This window comes from Molossus molossus, unplaced genomic scaffold (assembly GCF_014108415.1).
Source record: "Molossus molossus isolate mMolMol1 unplaced genomic scaffold, mMolMol1.p scaffold_m16_p_3, whole genome shotgun sequence".
NCBI lineage: Eukaryota > Metazoa > Chordata > Mammalia > Chiroptera > Molossidae > Molossus > Molossus molossus.
The window spans coordinates 98,402,982-98,422,128 of NW_023425366.1; the positions used below are offsets into that span (position 1 = coordinate 98,402,982).

At 49.4% G+C, this 19,147-nt stretch overlaps 1 protein-coding gene and 1 pseudogene across 1 annotated transcript; both read left to right on the forward strand.

The window, feature by feature from the left end:
• Positions 1-3,287: 3,287 nt before the first annotated feature.
• On the forward strand, positions 3,288-3,842 carry LOC118642569 (annotated as a pseudogene).
• Positions 3,843-9,555: 5,713 nt separating this feature from the next.
• Positions 9,556-18,642, forward strand: SSC4D (scavenger receptor cysteine rich family member with 4 domains). Its single transcript, XM_036280498.1, has 10 exons — positions 9,556-9,718; positions 11,164-11,199; positions 11,445-11,750; positions 12,757-12,834; positions 13,579-13,893; positions 14,955-15,032; positions 15,624-15,698; positions 15,814-16,125; positions 17,038-17,115; positions 17,769-18,642. Exons 1-10 carry the CDS (start codon positions 9,556-9,558, stop codon positions 18,083-18,085), a joined length of 1,758 nt encoding a protein of 585 aa, XP_036136391.1. The 3' UTR covers positions 18,086-18,642.
• Positions 18,643-19,147: the final 505 nt, after the last annotated feature.

A 19,147-nucleotide genomic window follows, 5' to 3' on the forward strand; every position in this document is an offset into this window, starting at 1 on the left:
TCACGTCGATGTTTCTCACTCTCTCTCCCTTCCTCTCTCTCCCTCCCATTCTATCTGTACAAAAAATGGAAAAATATCCTCGGGTAAGGATAAAAAAAAAAATGTGCAGAGGACCTAAATAGACACCTCTCCAAAAAGAACATACAAATGGCCAAGAGACATATGAAAAAATGTTTAACATCACTAATCATCAGAGAGATGCAATTTAAAACAACTATGAGGTATCACCTCACACCTGCCAGAATGGCTGCCATCAACAAATCATCAAACAACAAGTGTTGGCGAGGGTGTGGAGAAAAGGGGATTCTAGTACACTGCTGGTAGGAACGCAGACTGCTGCAGCCACTATAGAAAACAATATGGTGTTTCCTCAAAAACTTAAAAATTGAACTGCCATTTGACCCAGTGATCCCACTTCTAGGAATATATCCTAAGAAGCCTGAAACACCAATCAGAGAGAATATATGTATCCCTATGTTCATAGCAGCACTATTTACAATCACTAAGATCTGGAAACAGCCCAAGTGTCCATCAATAGATGAGTGAATAAAAAAGCTGTGGTATATATACACAATGGAATACTATGCAGCTGTAAGAAAGAAAGATATCTTATCCTTTGAGATGACATGGAGGGACCTGGAGAGCATTATGCTAAGGGAAATAAGCCAATCAGAGGAAGACAAATATCACATGATCTCACTTATTTGTGGAATATAATGAACAAAAAAGCTGATGAACAAAATAGACCCGGAGACATAGAAAGGAGTATGGTTCAGACCAACAGAACTCAGAGGAAGGGGTGTGAGGGGGATGGATGAGATAAACCAAAGAACTTATATGCATGTATGCATAACCAATGGACATAGACAACAATGCTGGGGGGGCGGATGGGGAGGAGGATGTCAATGGGGGGAAAAGGAAAAACATCTGTAACAAAAATAAATTAATAAAAATTGAAGAAAAAAGATATCAATTCATATATATATGTAGTGGAATATTACTGAGCTATAAAAAGGAATGAAGTATTGATACATACTACAACATGGATGAATCTGGAAAACTCTGCTAAATGAAAGGAGTGGGACACAAAACACCAGATATTTATTGTAGAATTTTGTTGATCTGAAATGTCCAGAATAGGCAAATCCATAGAGACAGAAAGTAAATTAGTGATTGCCAAAGGCTGGAGGGAATGGGAAGAGGGATGGCTACTAATGGGTATAGGGTTTCTTTTTGGGGTGATGAAAATGTTCTGGAATTAGATAATGGTGATGGTTGTACAACTCTGTGAATATACTCAAAACCAAATAGTCATATACCTTGAGCTTATTCCAGGTCTCCTAAAAAGGGAGTATGGACAGAGTCAAGAAGGCCCAGGACTGAGCCTAGGGCACCCCTTCATTTGCCTGCCTGTCATTCTATGCAATGTAACTGGATACGGGCAACAAAACATGAGGTGATATTTGTTGGGGTTTTTATGGGAAAGTCTTTCTAGCTTTAATTTTTTTTTTTTCTTTACTGATTTTAGAGAGAGAGGAAGGGAGAGGGAGAGAGAGATAAAAACATCGATGAGAGAAAACATCGATTGGCCGCCTCCCTCATGCCCCCCACTGGGGATTTGGCCCACAACCTGGGCATGTGCCCTGATTCAATTCTTGGTGACCTTTTGGTGCATGGGTCAACGCTCAACCACTGAGCCACACCACCCAGGCAAAGTTTTCCTAGCTTTTTTTTTTTTTTTTTCTCACCTGAGGATATTTTTATACTTGTTATCAGATAGAATGGGAGGGAGGGAGAGAGGGAGACAGAGGAAAACATGAACGTGATAGAGCCACATAGACTGGTTGCCTCCTGCACAACCCAACCAGTGGCAGGGACAATCTGCAACCAAGGTACGTGCCCTTGATCAAAATTGAAACCTCGACTTACGGTCCTCAGGCCGACGCTCTAACCGCTGAGCCAAACCAGCCAGGGTCTTCCTAGCTTTTAAAAGAGGACACAAGATAGGGATATTTCCCATTTCCTGGCTCTAAATATTGTCCTATTCACGATATACTCAGAACTGAGGCCACCATCTTAAGTCAGGAGGAAAGCCACCAAGAAGAGCAGCCAACTGGCTGATGTTGACAGAATAGACTGATAGGAAGGACCTGATGATGTCACTCCACTGAATTAACCAGTCCTAAAATGGGCTTACCTCTGGACTCTCTTTTTGAGCAACTTTGATTTGTGTTTTCTGTTACTTGTAGCCAAAAACACTGTCACTGATAGGATATCAAATGCTGCTGAGATATCGAGTAATACAAGAACAATGCAGAAGCTGGAGTTGTTCCCTGATATCTGCTCTCTCTTCTTTGCAGTGAGAGAATTCTTAGCTGGGCTGTGGCCATGAGCAGAAGTTCTAGCCATGAGATACAAGAAGAAGGGTTGTGGTCATGCCCTCTAAGAAAGAAGAATTAGCATGCCCTCTGTTTCTTCTTTCTTTCCCTTTTCATCGTCTGTTATGGACTGAATGTGTCCTTCTAAAATTTATTTTGAATCCCTGATCTCAAATGTGACCATGTATGGATATGGGGTCTTTAAGGGTAATTAAGATTAAATGAGGTCATAAGGGTGGGGCCATAATCCCATAGGATTAGTACCCTTATAAGAAGAAACAACAAAGAGTGCTCTCCGCCCTGGCCAGTTTGGCTAAGCGGTTAGAGCGTTGGCCTGCGGTCCGGAGAGACCCGGGTTCGGTTCCCGCTAAGGGCACGTACTTCGGTTGCAGTTTGTCCCCGGCCCTGGTTGGTCGTGCGGGTGGCAGCCACTCGATGTGTCCCTTCACGTCGATGTTTCTCTCTCTCTCTCCCTTCCTCCCTCTCCCTCCCTCCCACTCTATCTGTACAAAAAATGGAAAAATATCCTCGGGTGAGGATAAAAAAAAAAAAAAGAGTGCTCTCCCCTCTCACGTGAGGACACAGTGAGAAGGTGGGCAACTGCAAGCCAGGAAGAGGGTCCTCACCATGAACCAAAACCTGCCAGAACTTTGATCTTGGACTTTATAGCCGCCAAAACTGTGAGAAAATAAATTTCTATTGTTTAAGCTACACAGTCGATAGCATTTTAATGGGGCAGCCCACTCTGACTGATACATTGGCTGAAATAAAAGCTTGATGGCAGAGGCTACAGCAGCCCTCTTGGACCATAAGAAGGAAGCCCTGTGTTAAGAATGGCAGCATGGATGACATCTCCCAGAAGCCTCTGCTCTTCCTTTTCCCAAAAGCAGCCAGAGGTGACCTCTGAAAATGGTTCACTATTCACTTGACCCAGAAAACCCCACAAAATCATGCAAGTCAAGAGGTTCAAATCTTTGTGTTCACTTTAAGAACACTCGGGAAACTGCCCAGGCCATCAAAGATATGCATATTTGAAAAGCCACCAAGGATCTGAAGGATGTCACTTTACAGAAGCAGTGTGTACCTTTCCGTCATTACAATGGTGGAGTTGGTAAGTGTGTCCAGGCGAAACAGTGGGGCTGGACACAGGGTCGGTGGCCCAAAAAGAGTGCTGGGTTTTTGCTGCACATGCTTAAAAATGCAGAGAGCAATGCTGAACTTAAGGGTTTAGATGTAAATTCTCTGGTTATTGAGCACATCCAGGTAAACAAAGCTCCCAAGGTGCGCTGTAGAACTTACAGAGCTCATGGGTGGATTAACCCATACGTGAGCTCTCTCTGCCACATTGAGATGATCCTCACTGAGAAAGAGCAGATTATTCCTAAACCAAAAGTGGAGGTTGCACAGAAGAAAAAAATGTCCCAGAAGAAACTGAAGAAACAAAAACTTATGGCCCGGGAGTAAATTCAGCAGAAAATAAAGACTAATAAAAGTAAAAGCAGGAAAAAAAAAAGAATGGTAGAGTGCCCCGGCCGGTGGGTCAGTTGGTTGGAGCATCATCCTGTACACCTGACTGTTCGATTCCTGGTCAGGGCACATACCTAGGTTGCAGGTTTGATCCCCAGTTGGGCACATACAGGAGGCAACCAATGGATGTTTCTCTCTCACATTGATATTTCTCTCTCTCTAAAATCCATAAACATATTTTTGGGTGAGGTTTTTTTAAAAATAATGGCAGAGCAACAAGAGAGAAGGAATTAGGATCTTTAACAATCATGAGTTCTGGATCTCCAATTCTAGGTCTCTTACCAGGACTTGTGAGAGAGAAACATAAATTTGGATATTGTTCAAGCCTGTTATTTCTGGTAGGTTATACTACTTTTTAGAAAATATTCATTCTCTTTCCTCTTCCCCTTTATGGGAGGAGTATATTTTCCCTGCCCCACTGATAGATCACAGGCTTGGCCATGTGACTTGCTTTAGACAATAAAACATGAGCAGAAGGGATGCGTATCATGCTAAAGCAGAGGCTTTAGATGTGCCTCTGTGATCTGGCTTATCTCTGGGTTCCTGCTTCTTCTACAGGAAGAGCATGCCCTAGGTAACTGCTATGCCTTTCCTGGGTCCTGGAATAAGAGACTAATAGAACAGACCTGTACCCAACCCACAGCCTGAAATAGAACCATCACAGCCAACATGCAGAACCATGGGAGGAAAGTAATTGTTGCTTTAAGCCAATGATTTTCAACCTTTTTCATCTCATGGCAAACATAAACTAATACTAAAATCCTGTGGCACACCAAAAAATATATTTTTTGCCAATTTGACAAAAAAAAAAGGTATAATTTTGATTAATTCACACCAAATGGCTATTGTTGTGTTGGCTGTTATCTTTTTTTTTTTTAATCCTCACCCAAGGACATTTTTTTTGTGTGTATATTGCAGATAGAGTGGGAGAAAGAGGGGGAGAAGAGAGAGAGAGAGAAACATCAATGTGAGAGAGACACATTGAGTAGTTGCCACCCACTCGACCCCAACCGGGGCCAGGGACAAACCGCCACCAAGGTACGTGCCCTTAGCGGGAACTGAACCCGAGACTCTCCAGTCCATAGGCTGATGCTCTAACCGCTGAGCCAAACTGGCCAGGGCTGTTGTCATTTTTTTTTTTTTTATCCTCACCCGAGGACATTTTTCCATTTTTTGTTCAGGTAGAGTGGGAGGGAGAGAGAGGAACAGAGAGAGAGAGGGAAACATCGACGTGAAGGGACACATCGAGTGGTCGCCACCCGCACAACCAACCAGGGCCGGGGACAAACTGCAACCGAGGTACGCGCCCTTAGCGGGAACCGAACCCGGGTCTCTCAGGACCGCAGGCCGACGCTCTAACCGCTGAGCCAAACCGGCCAGGGCTGTTGTCATTTTTTTAATTTGACAATCTAAGGGAGAAAAGGTCAGAGTCCCTGACCAAATAGTCAGGAATTGTATGTTTTAAAAATTCTTGTGGCACACTGGTTGAAAATTGCTGCTTTAAGCCATTGCAATTTAGGGGTTGCTTGTTTTGCATGTTATCACATCAATAATTGAATACAGGTTCTCTCTGTTAGCATATCAGAGCTCATATTCTAACTAAAACAAAGAATAAAAATTGTCCCTTGAATTTCATGACATGAAGTTCACTGGACTTTAGGAAAAGTTGCCTCAGTGGAGTGGTGAGGACAGAAGGCAGACTGGAGCAAGCTAAGCAGTGAGTGAGAGGTAAGGAAACAGAGATGTGTGTGCAGACAGCTCTTTAGAGAAGTTTGGCTGTGACCAGGAGGAAAGAGGTGGGCACCAGGAGGAGGGGGGAGGTGTGGAGTCCAGTGGCAGCCTTGTGGATGTGCTGCTCAGACCTGCCCTGGAGAAAGAACTTGCTGATGGACTGTGAGGAATTCAGTCAGCTGACAGCCCCCAGTCTAGCACCTTCTGGATGTACTGCAGCATTTGAGTCAAGGCCACATTCTTCCCAGGCATCTCCCAGCCAGTGACAGAGAATGACAGGGATACCAGTGACTGGCCTTCTACCCTGAAGACCCAACCAACACAGGTTCAAAGGGTTTTCTGTTGTCTGTTTTTAAAGACAGAGAGCAGAGTATGCTTAGAAGCTCAAAGCGAAGAATCCAGTTGGGAAAGAGCAGCTGACTAGGGAAGAGAAAAGACCCAGATGGAGAGAGGGAGGTCCTTGAGAAGGCAGAAGGAGATGGGGTCTGGATTGAGGGACAGTGGTTCCTCAGACCAAGGGAAGAAGGAAAAGACAGGAGAAAAGAAGGGTTAAGAGCAGGGTGACGGCAGACCTCCTATCAGAGAGTTTTTTTTTCTAATGCCTGGCTGGTGTGGCTCAGTGGTTGAGCGTTGACCCATACACTAAGAGGTCATCGGTTCGATTCCAAGTCAGGGCACCTGCCCAGGTTGTGAGCCAAATCCCCAGTGGGGGGTGTGAGGGAGGCGGCCAATTGATGTTCTCTCTCATTGATGTTTCCATCTCTCTCTCCCTCTCCCTTCCTCTCTCTCTAAAAACTCAATAAAGGAAAATTAAAAAAAAAAAAAAAAAAAGGCTGGAAGTTTAGGGGAGGCCTTACAGGAGGATCTCAATAGAATATTTATTTTAAAAAAAGAAAAGAGAATAATCCCAGCATAGCACTTCACCGAAGCTACAAACTACATAATAAGCTACATGCCACTTCCTGTCATCTATAACTACAAAAGCTCAAAATGTACCAGAACTCAAGAGGAACCATGGTAAGGCAAAATCAGAAACCCTGCCTACGTGGGAAGCCCACCTGTACACTCTGGCCCCTGTAACCATGTTTCCAAATCCCCAGGTGGGACATAGTTCAGGTCATGGTCAAGGGGACTCCCAAGGCAACAGGACTAAGGGGTTGAATCAGGGCCATCACAGGAGATCAGGGATGCTTGGCTGCCCTGCAAAGGGGTGGAGACCTGTCCAAGCCTTTCTGAAACCTGAGTCCTGGAGTTAGGAGGAAGGAGAAGGAGGGGCTGCCTGGCTCTGAGAGTCCAATGCCCCCCTCCCCCTTATAGCTCCTCCTCTGCCTAGATGCCCCTTCTCTGGGGCTGCTCCAGACTGTGCAGGCCACCTTCTCTCCCTTTGCCTTCCTCTGGCCCTAAGGTCGGGTGGGGACAGGCTGGGGCTACCAGCCAGCTCCATGGACAGAGACTTTGCTTCTGCTCACCTTCCAGCTTTGGAAAGAAAAGAAGAAAGATCTGTGTTGATTTGCATTTGTGGGATCCTACCCCCTCCTAAACTTCTGGGGGCAGAAAAAGTGATTTGACCTTGGATTGACTATAGAAGAAGGGACAGAAAGAACCCAGAGCATTCCCAGGTACGAATCCTTCACTTTTGGTGGCGGTAGTGGTGGTGGTGGTGGTGGTGGTGGTGTGTGTGTGTGTGTGTGTGTGTGAGAGAGAGAGAGAGAGAGAGAGAGAGAGAGAGAGAGAGTTTTCCACTGGTCAGATGAGGAGTTGTCCTTGATGATCTTCCAGCCCCTCTGAGTGCTTCATTCCATGATTCTGCTTCAGTCATTCAATACACATTTCCTGTGTACCCACCCTGGGCCAGGTACTACTATTGAATAAAATCTGGTCCCTGCCTTCAAGGGTTCACAGTCTAGATGGAAAGACAGTAATAGTAAAATAGCTATCATACTTATGGTGGGTCAGGCACTGGGCTAAATGTTTTATAAACTTATTTAACCTAGCAACAACTGTAAGAGGTAAGTGTATTACTAACCCCATTTTACAGATGAGGACAGTGAAGCTTACTTACGCAAGGTGAGATTACACAGCTAGTGGTTGGTGGAGCTGATGTTTCTAACCATTGCCTTATGGTTAGAAGGTACACTAATGAAGGGTGGGGAGGGAGGGAGAGTGCTTTAGAGAGCCAAGTTCAAAGACGGCAGGAAATGGTTAAGCCTCACTTTGACCAAGGTTCCCAGGGAGTGAGGCAGGAGCAGGCTCTGGAGCCAAGTATGGAGCTGGAGGTAGGCAGGCTCCAAAAGGCCCATTGGGAGCTTTTATGTCAATTGGGACTTGAGGTTAATTAGGATCAAGGATCCTTCTCCCTCACTCCTGGGCTGGGGTGGCAGGAGATATAATGGGGGACTTGAGGATTTCCGGCCAGGTTCCCTGGAAGCTGTCTCCCCATATTCACATGGTAGGGGATGACCTGACCTGGGGGCCAGCATCCCAGCAGCCTAAGGGTTGGGTGCCCTGAGGCCCAGGAGGTGGGGGTAGGCCCAGATCACTGTGGATCTCCTCAGCAAAGATTGGACTGTGGCTCCCCCTCCTCACAGTTCTCAACTCCCATCTCCCAGCTGTCTCTAGGCCAGGCAAAGGGAGGACAAAAGCTGATTATTCCACTGGGGGCTGTCCTGGGCCCCATGAATGGGGTATTGAAAACCCCGTGCCCACATCCAGATAGGTTTTCATCCTCTCCCCAACCAAACTCTTTGTATGCCAGGGCCGAGGCACAGCCAGGGAGAGATGGGGGGGGGGGTGTCCTGGAAGAGGCACCCAAGTCCCTGTATTCTCAATATATCCCAAACAGAATCATCCCCTAAGCCAGCACCCCCCCCCTATTTTGTCTGTGAAGAAAGGGAGCATGGGGGTGCTTCTGGGACGCAGGTTACATGGTGTGAATGTTCACTGAATTCTACACTTATCAATTAAGCACTTTTTAATTTATATACCTTAACCCAGAATTTAACAACAAAAATCCTCAAGGGCTTCCCAACCCAAAAAGGCAGGAAAAATGGCATTTACTCTCTCAGCCCTTCACCATTTTTGCATATTTGTGAGTCAAGGAAACTATATTTTCTTGATGTTTTTTCATTAAATTGACTCATTTCTTCTTAAATTAACTTTAAAGAGAAACTTTATATTGTTCCAATAAATGAAAAACCAGAATTCTTTGCCATAAATGGAAGGCATTGTAAAAAAAAAAAAAAAAACATGCTCTGGCCAGTTTGGCTCAGCAGTTAGAGCGTTGGCCTGCGGTCCAGAGAGACCCAGGTTCGGTTCCCGCTAAGGGCATGTACCTCGGTTGCAGTTTGTCCCCGGCCCTGGTTGGGTCGTGTGGGTGGCAGCCACTTGATGTGTCCCTTTCACTTTGATGTTTCTCTCTCTCTCTTTTCCTCTCTCTCCCTCCCACTCTATCTGAAAAAAAAATGGAAAAATGTCCTCGGGTGAGGATAAAAATTTTTTAATAAAGCAATGAAAATAAAACAATAAATGTCCATTTATCTCCCCCTAAATTTATGTGGGTTTGCCACCAGTAGCACCAACACTACCCTTTGGGATGTGCTGCCCTGGAGGATAAACTCAGCCCTGGGCACAGCTGCGTGGCCTGTCTGGGTTTGAGCCCAGGCAACCCTCCAATCTCATTTCCCACCATTCGCTTTCACACACTCTCTGCTCCAGCCAGACCTAACTCCTCATTAGCTTGCACCTGTGCTCCCTTCCTTCTCATCTCCCAGCTGTTGCTCCTGCTGCCTCCACTCAGAAGGCCAAACCTGAGTGGAAATGTCACTTCCCCCTGAAGCTCTCTCTGGGCTCTTCCTGGAAGAAGTGATTTGGAATTTTTAATTCCAGATGTTCCTGTTGTGACTTCTCCATCGGCTCCACGATGGAACCATCAGAAAGGCCATCGGTTGCCTGGACAAACACAGAAGCAGAGATCCGCATTGGTCCCCAACCAGACCAGAGTAGGGGGTGGAAGCCCGGAGATAGGAGTACAGCCCCTGCAGCCATCCCCCCAGCCCTGTCCTTCCTCTTCCTCTTGCCACTGGGTGAGTGCTATTCCTCTAACCCCAACCGTTTCCCTTTCTGGTTCTCAGTTGTCCCAGCCGTAAAATTACGATGGGAGTTAATTTGTAAATTAGGTGGTTTCCAACATTCTTTCCATCTTTGACATTTGTCCAAGGTTGATAAGAGCTAAGGGTCTGAGTTGGGGAAATGGAGGGGTCAGTGCTGGAGGTGAGGAATCAATGTACAGAGTATGGGCAGTTAAGGGACATTGGAAATAGAAAAGGAGGGAAAGGGAGCAGGCTTACAAATGGCTGTTGGAAAGGCAGCTGGTAGAATAAGTGGAATCAAATGACCTAGGGACTATCCTAACTTAAAAAAGAAGAAACCAAGTCTCAGTTTCTTCATCTATAAAATGGGTACATGCATCAGAGCATTGTTGTAAGGATTCTCTGAGGCGATGTATGTGTAAGTGTCTAGACACAGTAGTAGCTTGTGCACAAGTGGGCTATTGTGGAGTTTTCAATTTCCCATGCTAGGCCAGTTTCCGTTTCCCCGCCTCCCAGGCCACGTACTCAGATTTGTATGGCGAAGAAGAGTGTGGCTATTTCGGTTGGAGTACCAGTTCTACCCTTTGTTGTGTGGCCTTGAGCAAGCTGCCTAACCAGAATAAACCTGAAGTTTCCCCGTATGCAAAATCCTACCTAGTTTATAAGTTGTCCTAGTGATTAAGTGAGCCAGGCCACATAAAGCAGTGAGCACAGTGCCTGGCATGTATATACACGAGAGTTGAAGTAGGTCTCATCTAGGTAAGGGTTATGGAGAAATCATAACAAATCCCAAAACCAGTTTATACACTTGAGGCAGAGCTACTGAGGATCTCTGGGCAGAAGGCTCTGGGGGACACTAAGATGAGACAGGCATGGACATATCACCAGGCAGAAGGCCCAGAGAGGGGCATGTATATGGTGCCCAGGGATTCAGAGGGAATTAAGAGCACTTTTAGCTGAGGGCTCTAGAAAGGCTTTCTGCAGGAGGGGGCTCCAAGCTGGGTCTTGAAGGCTCTAAAGTGTTAAAATGAGCAGGATTGGCCAGAACTGTTCAGGCAGAGGAGACTGCATGGTTAAAGTCCTGGAGACAACACTGATAGGATATTAAAAAGTAAGGTGAGGCTGGTCAAAAGATACTAGAAGGTTTTATAGAGAAAGCTCAGGGCTGTGACTCCTATAAGAAATGGGGAGTCTGAGAAATTTAGCAGTGGAGTGGGACAAACAGATCTGGGATGGCCCATGGACCAGTGTGAGAGGGTTATAGCAAGGAGGCCAACTGGGACAGTTAGGAAAGAGAAGACGAGACTTCGGGAAAACAGGAGTAGTAAACAGGAGGGGAATGATGGTAAGGGCTGTGGTGGGAGGGGAGGCTATGTTTCCAGGGTCAGGCAGCAAAGGGAGGGGGAAGAGGGGCCAATGCTATCCTCACTCTGTTTCAGCCAGTGCCCTACAGCCCACCCCACTGCCCTTTCCAGGTAGGTGCCCCTGCTCCTCCCTCCCCACCTCTGCCCGGACCCCAGGTACTCAGATACTCAGACAGAAGACCTCCATTATTTTAGATGCCCCCAAAGGGATTGCACCAGTCTCCCCATTTTATAGAAAGGGAGAAATGGGACCTAGAAGGAACTGTTCCCAAGGCTCCCTTAATTTCATGGTAAGGTGGGCATCCTGTAGGTTGAACCCAGGGATACCCCTGGTGCTAGCTCAACCCTCTCCACAGAACTGAGGCTGGTGGGGGGTCCGAGCCGCTGCCGGGGGCGCCTGGAGGTCCTGCATGGTGGCTCCTGGGGCAGCGTTTGTGATGATGACTGGGACGTGGTGGACGCCAATGTGGTATGTCGTCAGCTGGGCTGCGGTTTGGCATTGCCTGTGCCGAGGCCCCTTGCCTTTGGGCAGGGCCGAGGCCCCATCTTGCTGGACAACGTGGACTGTCGCGGGCAGGAAGCTGCTCTGAGTGAGTGTGGCAGCCGAGGCTGGGGAATCCACAACTGCTTTCACTACGAGGACGTGGCTGTCCTGTGTGATGGTGAGCAGAGGCCTGTAACCTAGGAGGGCAGACAGACTGTGTCAGACAGCAGGGCTGAGGTTAGATAAATGAAGGGACTTCCCAGGGGTAACACTGTTCTATGTAGAAGACCAAGCCAGTGGCTGCATTACATGGTGTTGAGGAAGAGCCCCAGGCTGACTGTCAGGAGCCCTGGGCCCCAGTGGTGCTTCTGGTTAATTGTGTGACCTTAGTCCAAACCCAGCATTACTCTTTGCATGTAGGGCTTTTGCTATTCCAACAAAGTCCCCATCTCTATCTCTCTCTTATTCTTTATTGATTTGAGAGAGAGAGAGGAAGGGAGAGGGAGAGATAGATAGAAACATTGATGAGAGAGAACATCGATTGGATGCCTCCTTCATGCCCCCACTGGGGATCAGGCCCACAACCTGGGCATGTACCCTGACTGGGAATAGAACTCGCGACCTCTTGGTGCATGGGTCAACGCTCAATCACTGAGCCACACCAGCCAGGCTCCCATTTTCATTTTTAAAATCAGATGACTGGGTCAACATTGGCCATAGGTCCACTTAGCATAGAGTTGCAGCAGAAATCTCTGAGAGGCTTTGATCTTAAGAGCAGTGGTTTTAATTTTCTTTTATTAATTTATTTTTGTTAGAGATGTCCCCCCCCCCCCCTTGGCACCTCCCCTCTCCTGGTGGTTTTAATTTTCAAGAAAATTAAAGGCTCAGATTGTGGCCCCATCCCAGAGTTTCTGATTCTGCAGGTCTGGGGTGGAGCCTGAAAATTTACCTAACTAGTTCTCAAGTGATGTAAGGTTGCTTTAAGAACTAAAAGAACTCTAGAGCTAATGCTTTCTGGACCCAGGGGGCCCTTTCACCTCTCATAGCCCTGGCTTTGATTCTTTGTGTGGCCAAAGGCCCAGAGGAACAGGTACCTTAGGGGTCCATGCCCTGCCACTCATACACCAGTGGGTGTAAAGATAGAGAACAGAAAAATCCATCTGTCCTCCTCCCTTCCTTTCCAGAGTTCTTGCCCACGCAGCCCCCAACGAAGAGAGTGTTAACCAGTAGGGCACCCCCTACAACTACCCGGAATGGGAAAGGTAAGTAAGGGCAATGTGGGAGACCACCTGAGTCTTAGGCAAGGGACCCAGAGAACAGTCTCCCATCTACCCTAGGCAGGAAGAGAGGGATTACTGATGGTTGAGTTTGACCATTCATTCTACTTCCCCACCCTCAGGTTGCTCACCTTCTGGATAGGGAAAGAGGATTCATTCCTTTGGAATGATAAAAAAATAGTCAGCACAAGGCTGGAGAAAGTGAGAGGAGTGAGCGCTGGAGCTTAATCTAATTGGAGTCAGATATGCACAGAAATGCTGACAATGATGCAGAACAAGAAAATGAAAGTAATCAAAAGAGGAACAACAGATAAAAAGGCAAGGAAGTCCAGGGAAGGAAGAGCATACAATCCGTCAGAGATCAGGCAGGGCTTCCTGGAGTAAGAGTTGTTGGTGCTGCACCTGGGAAGGTGAGAAGGCTTTCATCTGCAGTCTTAAATGAGGAAGCAGCACAACCTAGAAGTTTAGGAGAGCATGGACAAAGGCAGGGAGAGTTGCTTTTAGGCAGGAAGTGACACAGTTAAAGCCAATCTGCCCTCTAATCCCACAAACCACCCCCAATCTGAACTGTAAGGAGACAGTGCCTTGGGGGTGAGTGAGTAGCTCCTCCAGGGTTTTAGGTCCTGGGTGGGCATAGGGCATTATAGAAGTGCTGGATTAGGAGGTGGTGGGAGGCAGAGCCCCGCGGAATTTGTTCTTTGCCCCCTCCCCTGCCCCCACCGTCACCAGGTGAGGGCAGTGTGCGCCTGGTGGGGGGCGCAGGCCCATGTCAGGGCCGAGTGGAGATCCTGCATGGCGGCCTTTGGGGGACCGTGTGCGATGATGACTGGGGGCTGCCAGACGCCACCGTGGTCTGCCGCCAGCTGGGCTGCGGGGAGGCCCTGACCGCCACGACTAACGCTTTCTTCGGCTATGGCACCGGGCACATCCTGCTGGACAACGTGCACTGTGAAGGGAGCGAGCCCCGCCTGGCAGCCTGCCTGAGCCTGGGCTGGGGCGTGCACAACTGCGGCCACCACGAGGACGCCGGAGCGCTGTGCGCAGGTGCGGGCTCCAGGGGCAGAGCAGGGCGGGTGGGCGGGACCGGGTCCTGTCCAAATATAGGAGGGGCCTGAGTGGGGCTTGGGCCTGGAGGGTGTTGGTGGCTGCTTTTGTGTTTCCCGGGGTAATTCAGGATGGCCCCGAAATTACTTTTAATATCTCAGCACTGCTTTAGAAGTGCCTCGGAAAGCCCCAGTACTCTGTGGTGAGCCACACAGCTGTGTAATACTACAGTATTGCTCTACCAATACTCTAGAATTATCTAGCAGTACCCAAGAATGCCTCGGGTATTTTCGAGCATGTTCTAAATACTCTTCATGGAACACTTCAAAGTAATAGAACTCTAGAATTGCCCCAGAGATATGCCATTGTAGCCTAAGTATGTCCCCATAACTACCTAGCACAGCCCTCCTGAATCCTAATGCTTTTATATTTCTCCCCACCCCCCACCCTCTCTTCGTTTTGAGAGGTTTTATGAGCAAACACAAATAATAGGGCCAATAATGACACTTCACAGATGGACTCTACTCTACAAGATATAAATGCTTACCCATGCCTTACAGCAAACCAGGGGCCATAATTTCCAGTTTACAGATGGGAAAGCTGAGGCCCAGTGAGGCAGAGCCATCACACAGTGAGCCTTGGCAGTCACGGCTAACTTTACTGCATGGTTTCAGGCATGCCCCCTGCCCTTTCTACTCCTATTTTTTCTGTAGGTTGGGGATAATGAGCCTTGTTCTGCAAACCCCTCAGGACTCTGCATGGCCCTCCCCCTGTGGTCAAGACAGTCTCCCCATTTTGGACACATATTGGGTTTCTGAGAACACTGGAAAAAAATGAAAGTCCTGTATAAACTGTGATGTGTACACTTGTAGAACACAAGTGAATTACAATCATTGTCAAAGTGGGGCAAACCTCTTTGGACCCCAGCTGGGACTAAGCATTCAGTTCTAGAAGTAAAATCTGTGGTCTTCAGAGAATCCCATCTATCCTCTTGACAGCCAAAGGCTGACCAGACACCAGAACCTCAGCCTCTGACCCTGCTCCCTTCTCTCCTGCTCTAGTTCTAGGCCCCCCAACTCTCACAGCACTGCCACCCTCAGCCACAAGAGGGGACTGGGCCTGGCACACAGAGCCAGAGGGTAAGGAGACCAGCCTGAGCCTGCTAGCCTCTAGGATATAATTGTAGGGGCAAGGTGGGTAGGGCTGGGAATTGAGAAGGCTGTTTGGATCCACAGGAAGGGGGCCCTGACTAGAAGGCTAGAGCTTTTGGCCAGATGATAGAGATAGGTGAGAGAACGGAGGAGCAGATCAAGCAAGGATGAAATCCAGATCTATGAAAAGTTCTGTAAAGTGGGAAGAGATATTGAGCGACTTCTTCAAAACTCCTAAGTAAAATTTAGGTTGGTGCCCAAGGTGGGAGTTGAGAGGCCTTGTGAGAGGGTTGAGATAAAGGCTGAATGAAGGATAGAAGTACATTTTAAATTAGGGCTGAAATTATCATTGAGATTGAAATTAGGATAATGCCTGGAAATAGGATTCGGTTCATTCCAATCCACTTTCCTGAGGACCCCACCACACCAATTAACATGGTGACTCTAGAGTTGAGGCTGAGTGGGGGTGAAGGTGTGGTACAGTTGGGGGATTTCAGTAGGAGCCCCCATGCCCTGCTGTAGGCCAAAAGGCCTCCTTGTCCCCTTCAAATGCTCTATCTAGATGCCCTGTCTCCACAGCTACAAAAGTTGGTGCCCTGCCTTCCAGGGAGACGGCTCTGTTCACCACAGCCTCATGGGCCGCAGGGAAGAAAAGTAAGTGGCAGAGCTGGGATTCCGTGAAGGGTGGGAAATGATGGGGCTGGGGCCCTGCCTGGGAGCGGGTGGCTCCAGCCCAGCCCTTCTGGCCGCGGGCCTGTGCGCCCTGCAGGCGGGCGGCTGCGGCTGGTGGGCGGCCCGGGACCGTGCCGCGGCCGCGTGGAGGTTATGTACGCCGGGGGCTGGGGCACCGTGTGCGACGATGACTGGGATTTCGCGGATGCGCGCGTGGCCTGCCGCGAGGCAGGATGCGGGCCTGCGCTGGGAGCTACGGGCCTGGGCCACTTCGGCTATGGCCGCGGCCCCGTGCTGCTGGACAACGTGGGCTGCGCCGGAACGGAAGCCCGCCTGAGCGACTGCTTCCACCTGGGTTGGGGTCAGCACAACTGCGGGCACCACGAGGATGCGGGAGCGCTCTGCTCAGGTGAGGCCGCCGCGGGAGCGCGCACCGAGACGAACTACTGCGCGGGCCAGGTAGCTCAGCCCAGGGCGGGGCTCGAATTGAGAATCGGGCGACACAAAGCTGAATTTGAGAGAAGGGCGGGGCTGCACGTAGGCACCCACTGTAGCGTAGGCACGCGCAGGTGCGTACGGCGGCTTGGGCGGGGCAAGTCCATATCCGAGAAATGAGCGAGACCGCACGTAGGCACGCACTGCGGCATGCGTGGGGCGGAATCTGTTGAGAAGTGGGCGGGGCCTGCGTGAGGGCTCTCTGCAGTACTGCAACGTGGGCGGAGCCGGAGAGGATGCGCACACTTCAGAGAGGCGGAGCCCGCCCAGGGACGCCATGGGCGGGGCAGGAAGGGAGCGCCCTCTGCAGTGAGAGTGTGGGGCGGGGTCTGGGGAGGGTGCGCGTTCTGCCGCAGTGAGGGGCGGGGCGCGAGGTGAGAGACCCGAGACCAGGGATAAATTCTGGAAGTCTGTAAAGGGCGAGGTCGGAGCGCTATTGCTCTGCCGAGTTAAAGATCCTTAAAGCCTAATAAACAGAGAGTTGATCAGCTGTCGGGAGCAAGCGTCTGACCTTTGGGAGGAATCAATAAATAAGGGTTTGCAGTCTTACACATTTTTAAATGCTTCTGTTCATTGCTTGGTTTGGGAATTGATATCTTCGCCCTAGTTTGGTGCCCCCAGAGCCTAGTAGTTTTGGCCACAAAGGAATCTGCTTTGGGCCCCAGGGTGAAAAAAGCACAATCACTTTTTGTGATCCCAGGGGTGGGAGAGCAGTCCGTTGTCCCTAAATCAGGCATCCCCTTGCGAGGGTAGGAGGTGACCAGTCCTCAAGGAACATGTTCCCCATGTGACAGCCATCTCTTTTTCTTTGTCCTTGATGAGCCAGGCCCAGAAGAGCTAGGACTGCAAGTCCAGCAGGATGGTTCTGAGACCACTCGAGTCCCCACTCCTCGGCCCAGGGACGGTAGGTTCCCACAGCCCCTAAGAGGGAGGTAGAGGCATCAGGATAGTAAGGACCAGGATCGGGGGAGGTTACAGCCTGGGGTTAGGTAGCTCAGCAGATTTGAACCATGTCCTGAAACCTTTGTCCTTTTGTGCTAGTCTCAAGTATCATTAATAGAGGTATGGTGTCCAGAAAGATGGAGGTGGGTTTTAAGCTAGGAGAATCTAGAAATTTCTAGAAATGGGGCCAAAATGAGGGGATAGGGCTTCTTTCCTGGGGAGGGAAATGAAGGAATTCATTCTTTAGCCCGGGGAGTCCAGGGGGTGGGGGGGGCAATGATGACTTCAGGGGACACAATCACAGTCTCCAGAGAGTAACCCTATAATTGAGGTACTGGGATTATGAACAGAGGTCTAAGGAGAGAGCAGACATGGAACCCAACATGCCCAGAGTACCCCACAAAGGCTTGTACATGTTCTTCCATCTGGAGACTGAGTTTTGACTGATGTCCATCCTATTTTAATCTCATTTATCTGCCCTTGTCCAGTGGCTCTCAGGGCAGTGCTGTATCTCAGATCAACACGCTTTGCCTTCTCTACCCCTTCCCTGGCCTTGCTTGGGAGTGGCCTGGCATGGGCCACCACCTTCCAGTTCCCGGCCTTGTCCCCTTACAGGGCACCTACGTCTGGCCAATGGAGCCCACCGATGCGAGGGGCGTGTTGAGCTCTTCCTAGGACAGCGGTGGGGCACTGTTTGTGATGATGCTTGGGACCTGAGGGCAGCCGGTGTCCTGTGCCACCAGCTGGGATGTGGCCAAGCTCTGGCAGCTCCTGGAGAGGCCCACTTTGGCCCAGGTCGAGGCCCTATCCTCCTGGACAATGTCAAGTGTCGTGGGGATGAGAGCGCCCTACTACTCTGCTCTCACATCCGCTGGGATGCCCACAACTGTGACCACAGCGAGGATGCCAGTGTTCTGTGCCAGCTATTGTGACCCAGCCCACTCTGCAAACCACCTCTTCTGGGAACCTACTGTGGCCTGCCCCTCTTCCTCTAGGAAGCCTTCCTCCTGTGACAACTGCAGTTCACTCATCCCTTCCCTCCCCTTGCCTGGGAGAGAGCCTGCCCAGATGGTGTGGTCCTGCATGAGGCAGCCTGGCGATATCCCATCAACTGCTGTGGGCCTAATTCAACGAAAGCTCCCACTTTCTGCTCAGCCAAATCAGAAAATTGGGGGAAAGGAATGACTTCTCTCTTTGTTAAGGATCCAGTTATAGCACCCCTGATCCTGTCTTCCTGGAACCCACTCCAGGAGGTTTAGGGGCTCTCTGAAAATGGGGTCTCTTCCTTCCCCCCACCCATCTTGGGATCCCCAAGAAGAGGGAAGGCAGGAGAGGCCTGCAGCTCTTATCTTAGCCTGCCTGAGGCTGTAGAAGAACCTGGGTCATTGCTCTGGCCTGCTCCGTGAGGGCCCAGACTCAGATGGTGCTTGGCTGGACAAGGGGACTGGAGGGGCCAAAGCAGGGACAGTGGCCCCTCCCTGCAGCTGGAACCAGCATCTCTGATTTATGCTGCCCCCACCACAGAGCCTCCACTTTGCAATAGCAAAGAACTGTGGAGGCCTGTAGCCACCCGTTCATAGGTGCCAAGTCAATAAAGCATTGTCCCTGTGTCTTTTAACTGAGATCAGTGTTTGGGCACAAGTGCATTATTTCAGCAGGAAATTCAGGTGAGGACTCTCTGGAGGCTTGGGGATGGAGGGCAGTTCAAGAGCATCATCAGAGAGCTCTCTGCAGGCCCATCACATCCTGGAAATGCTGACTCACAGTGTCAGGCCTGAAAGGCCCCTAGGGGTCTCCTAGACCATCCCTGCTTTGCTTTTACATATAGAGAAATCTAGGTCCTGAAAAAGAAAGGGGTCTTCTCAAGGTCACATAACAAGGTGGTAGAGTCACTAGAACAGAAAAAAATTTAGAAGAGGCAGGAAGGCAGATAAGAGAGAGCAAAGCAGCATTGGGGCTTCCCCCGAGGCTGCTTGTGGGGCACCTGACCTGCA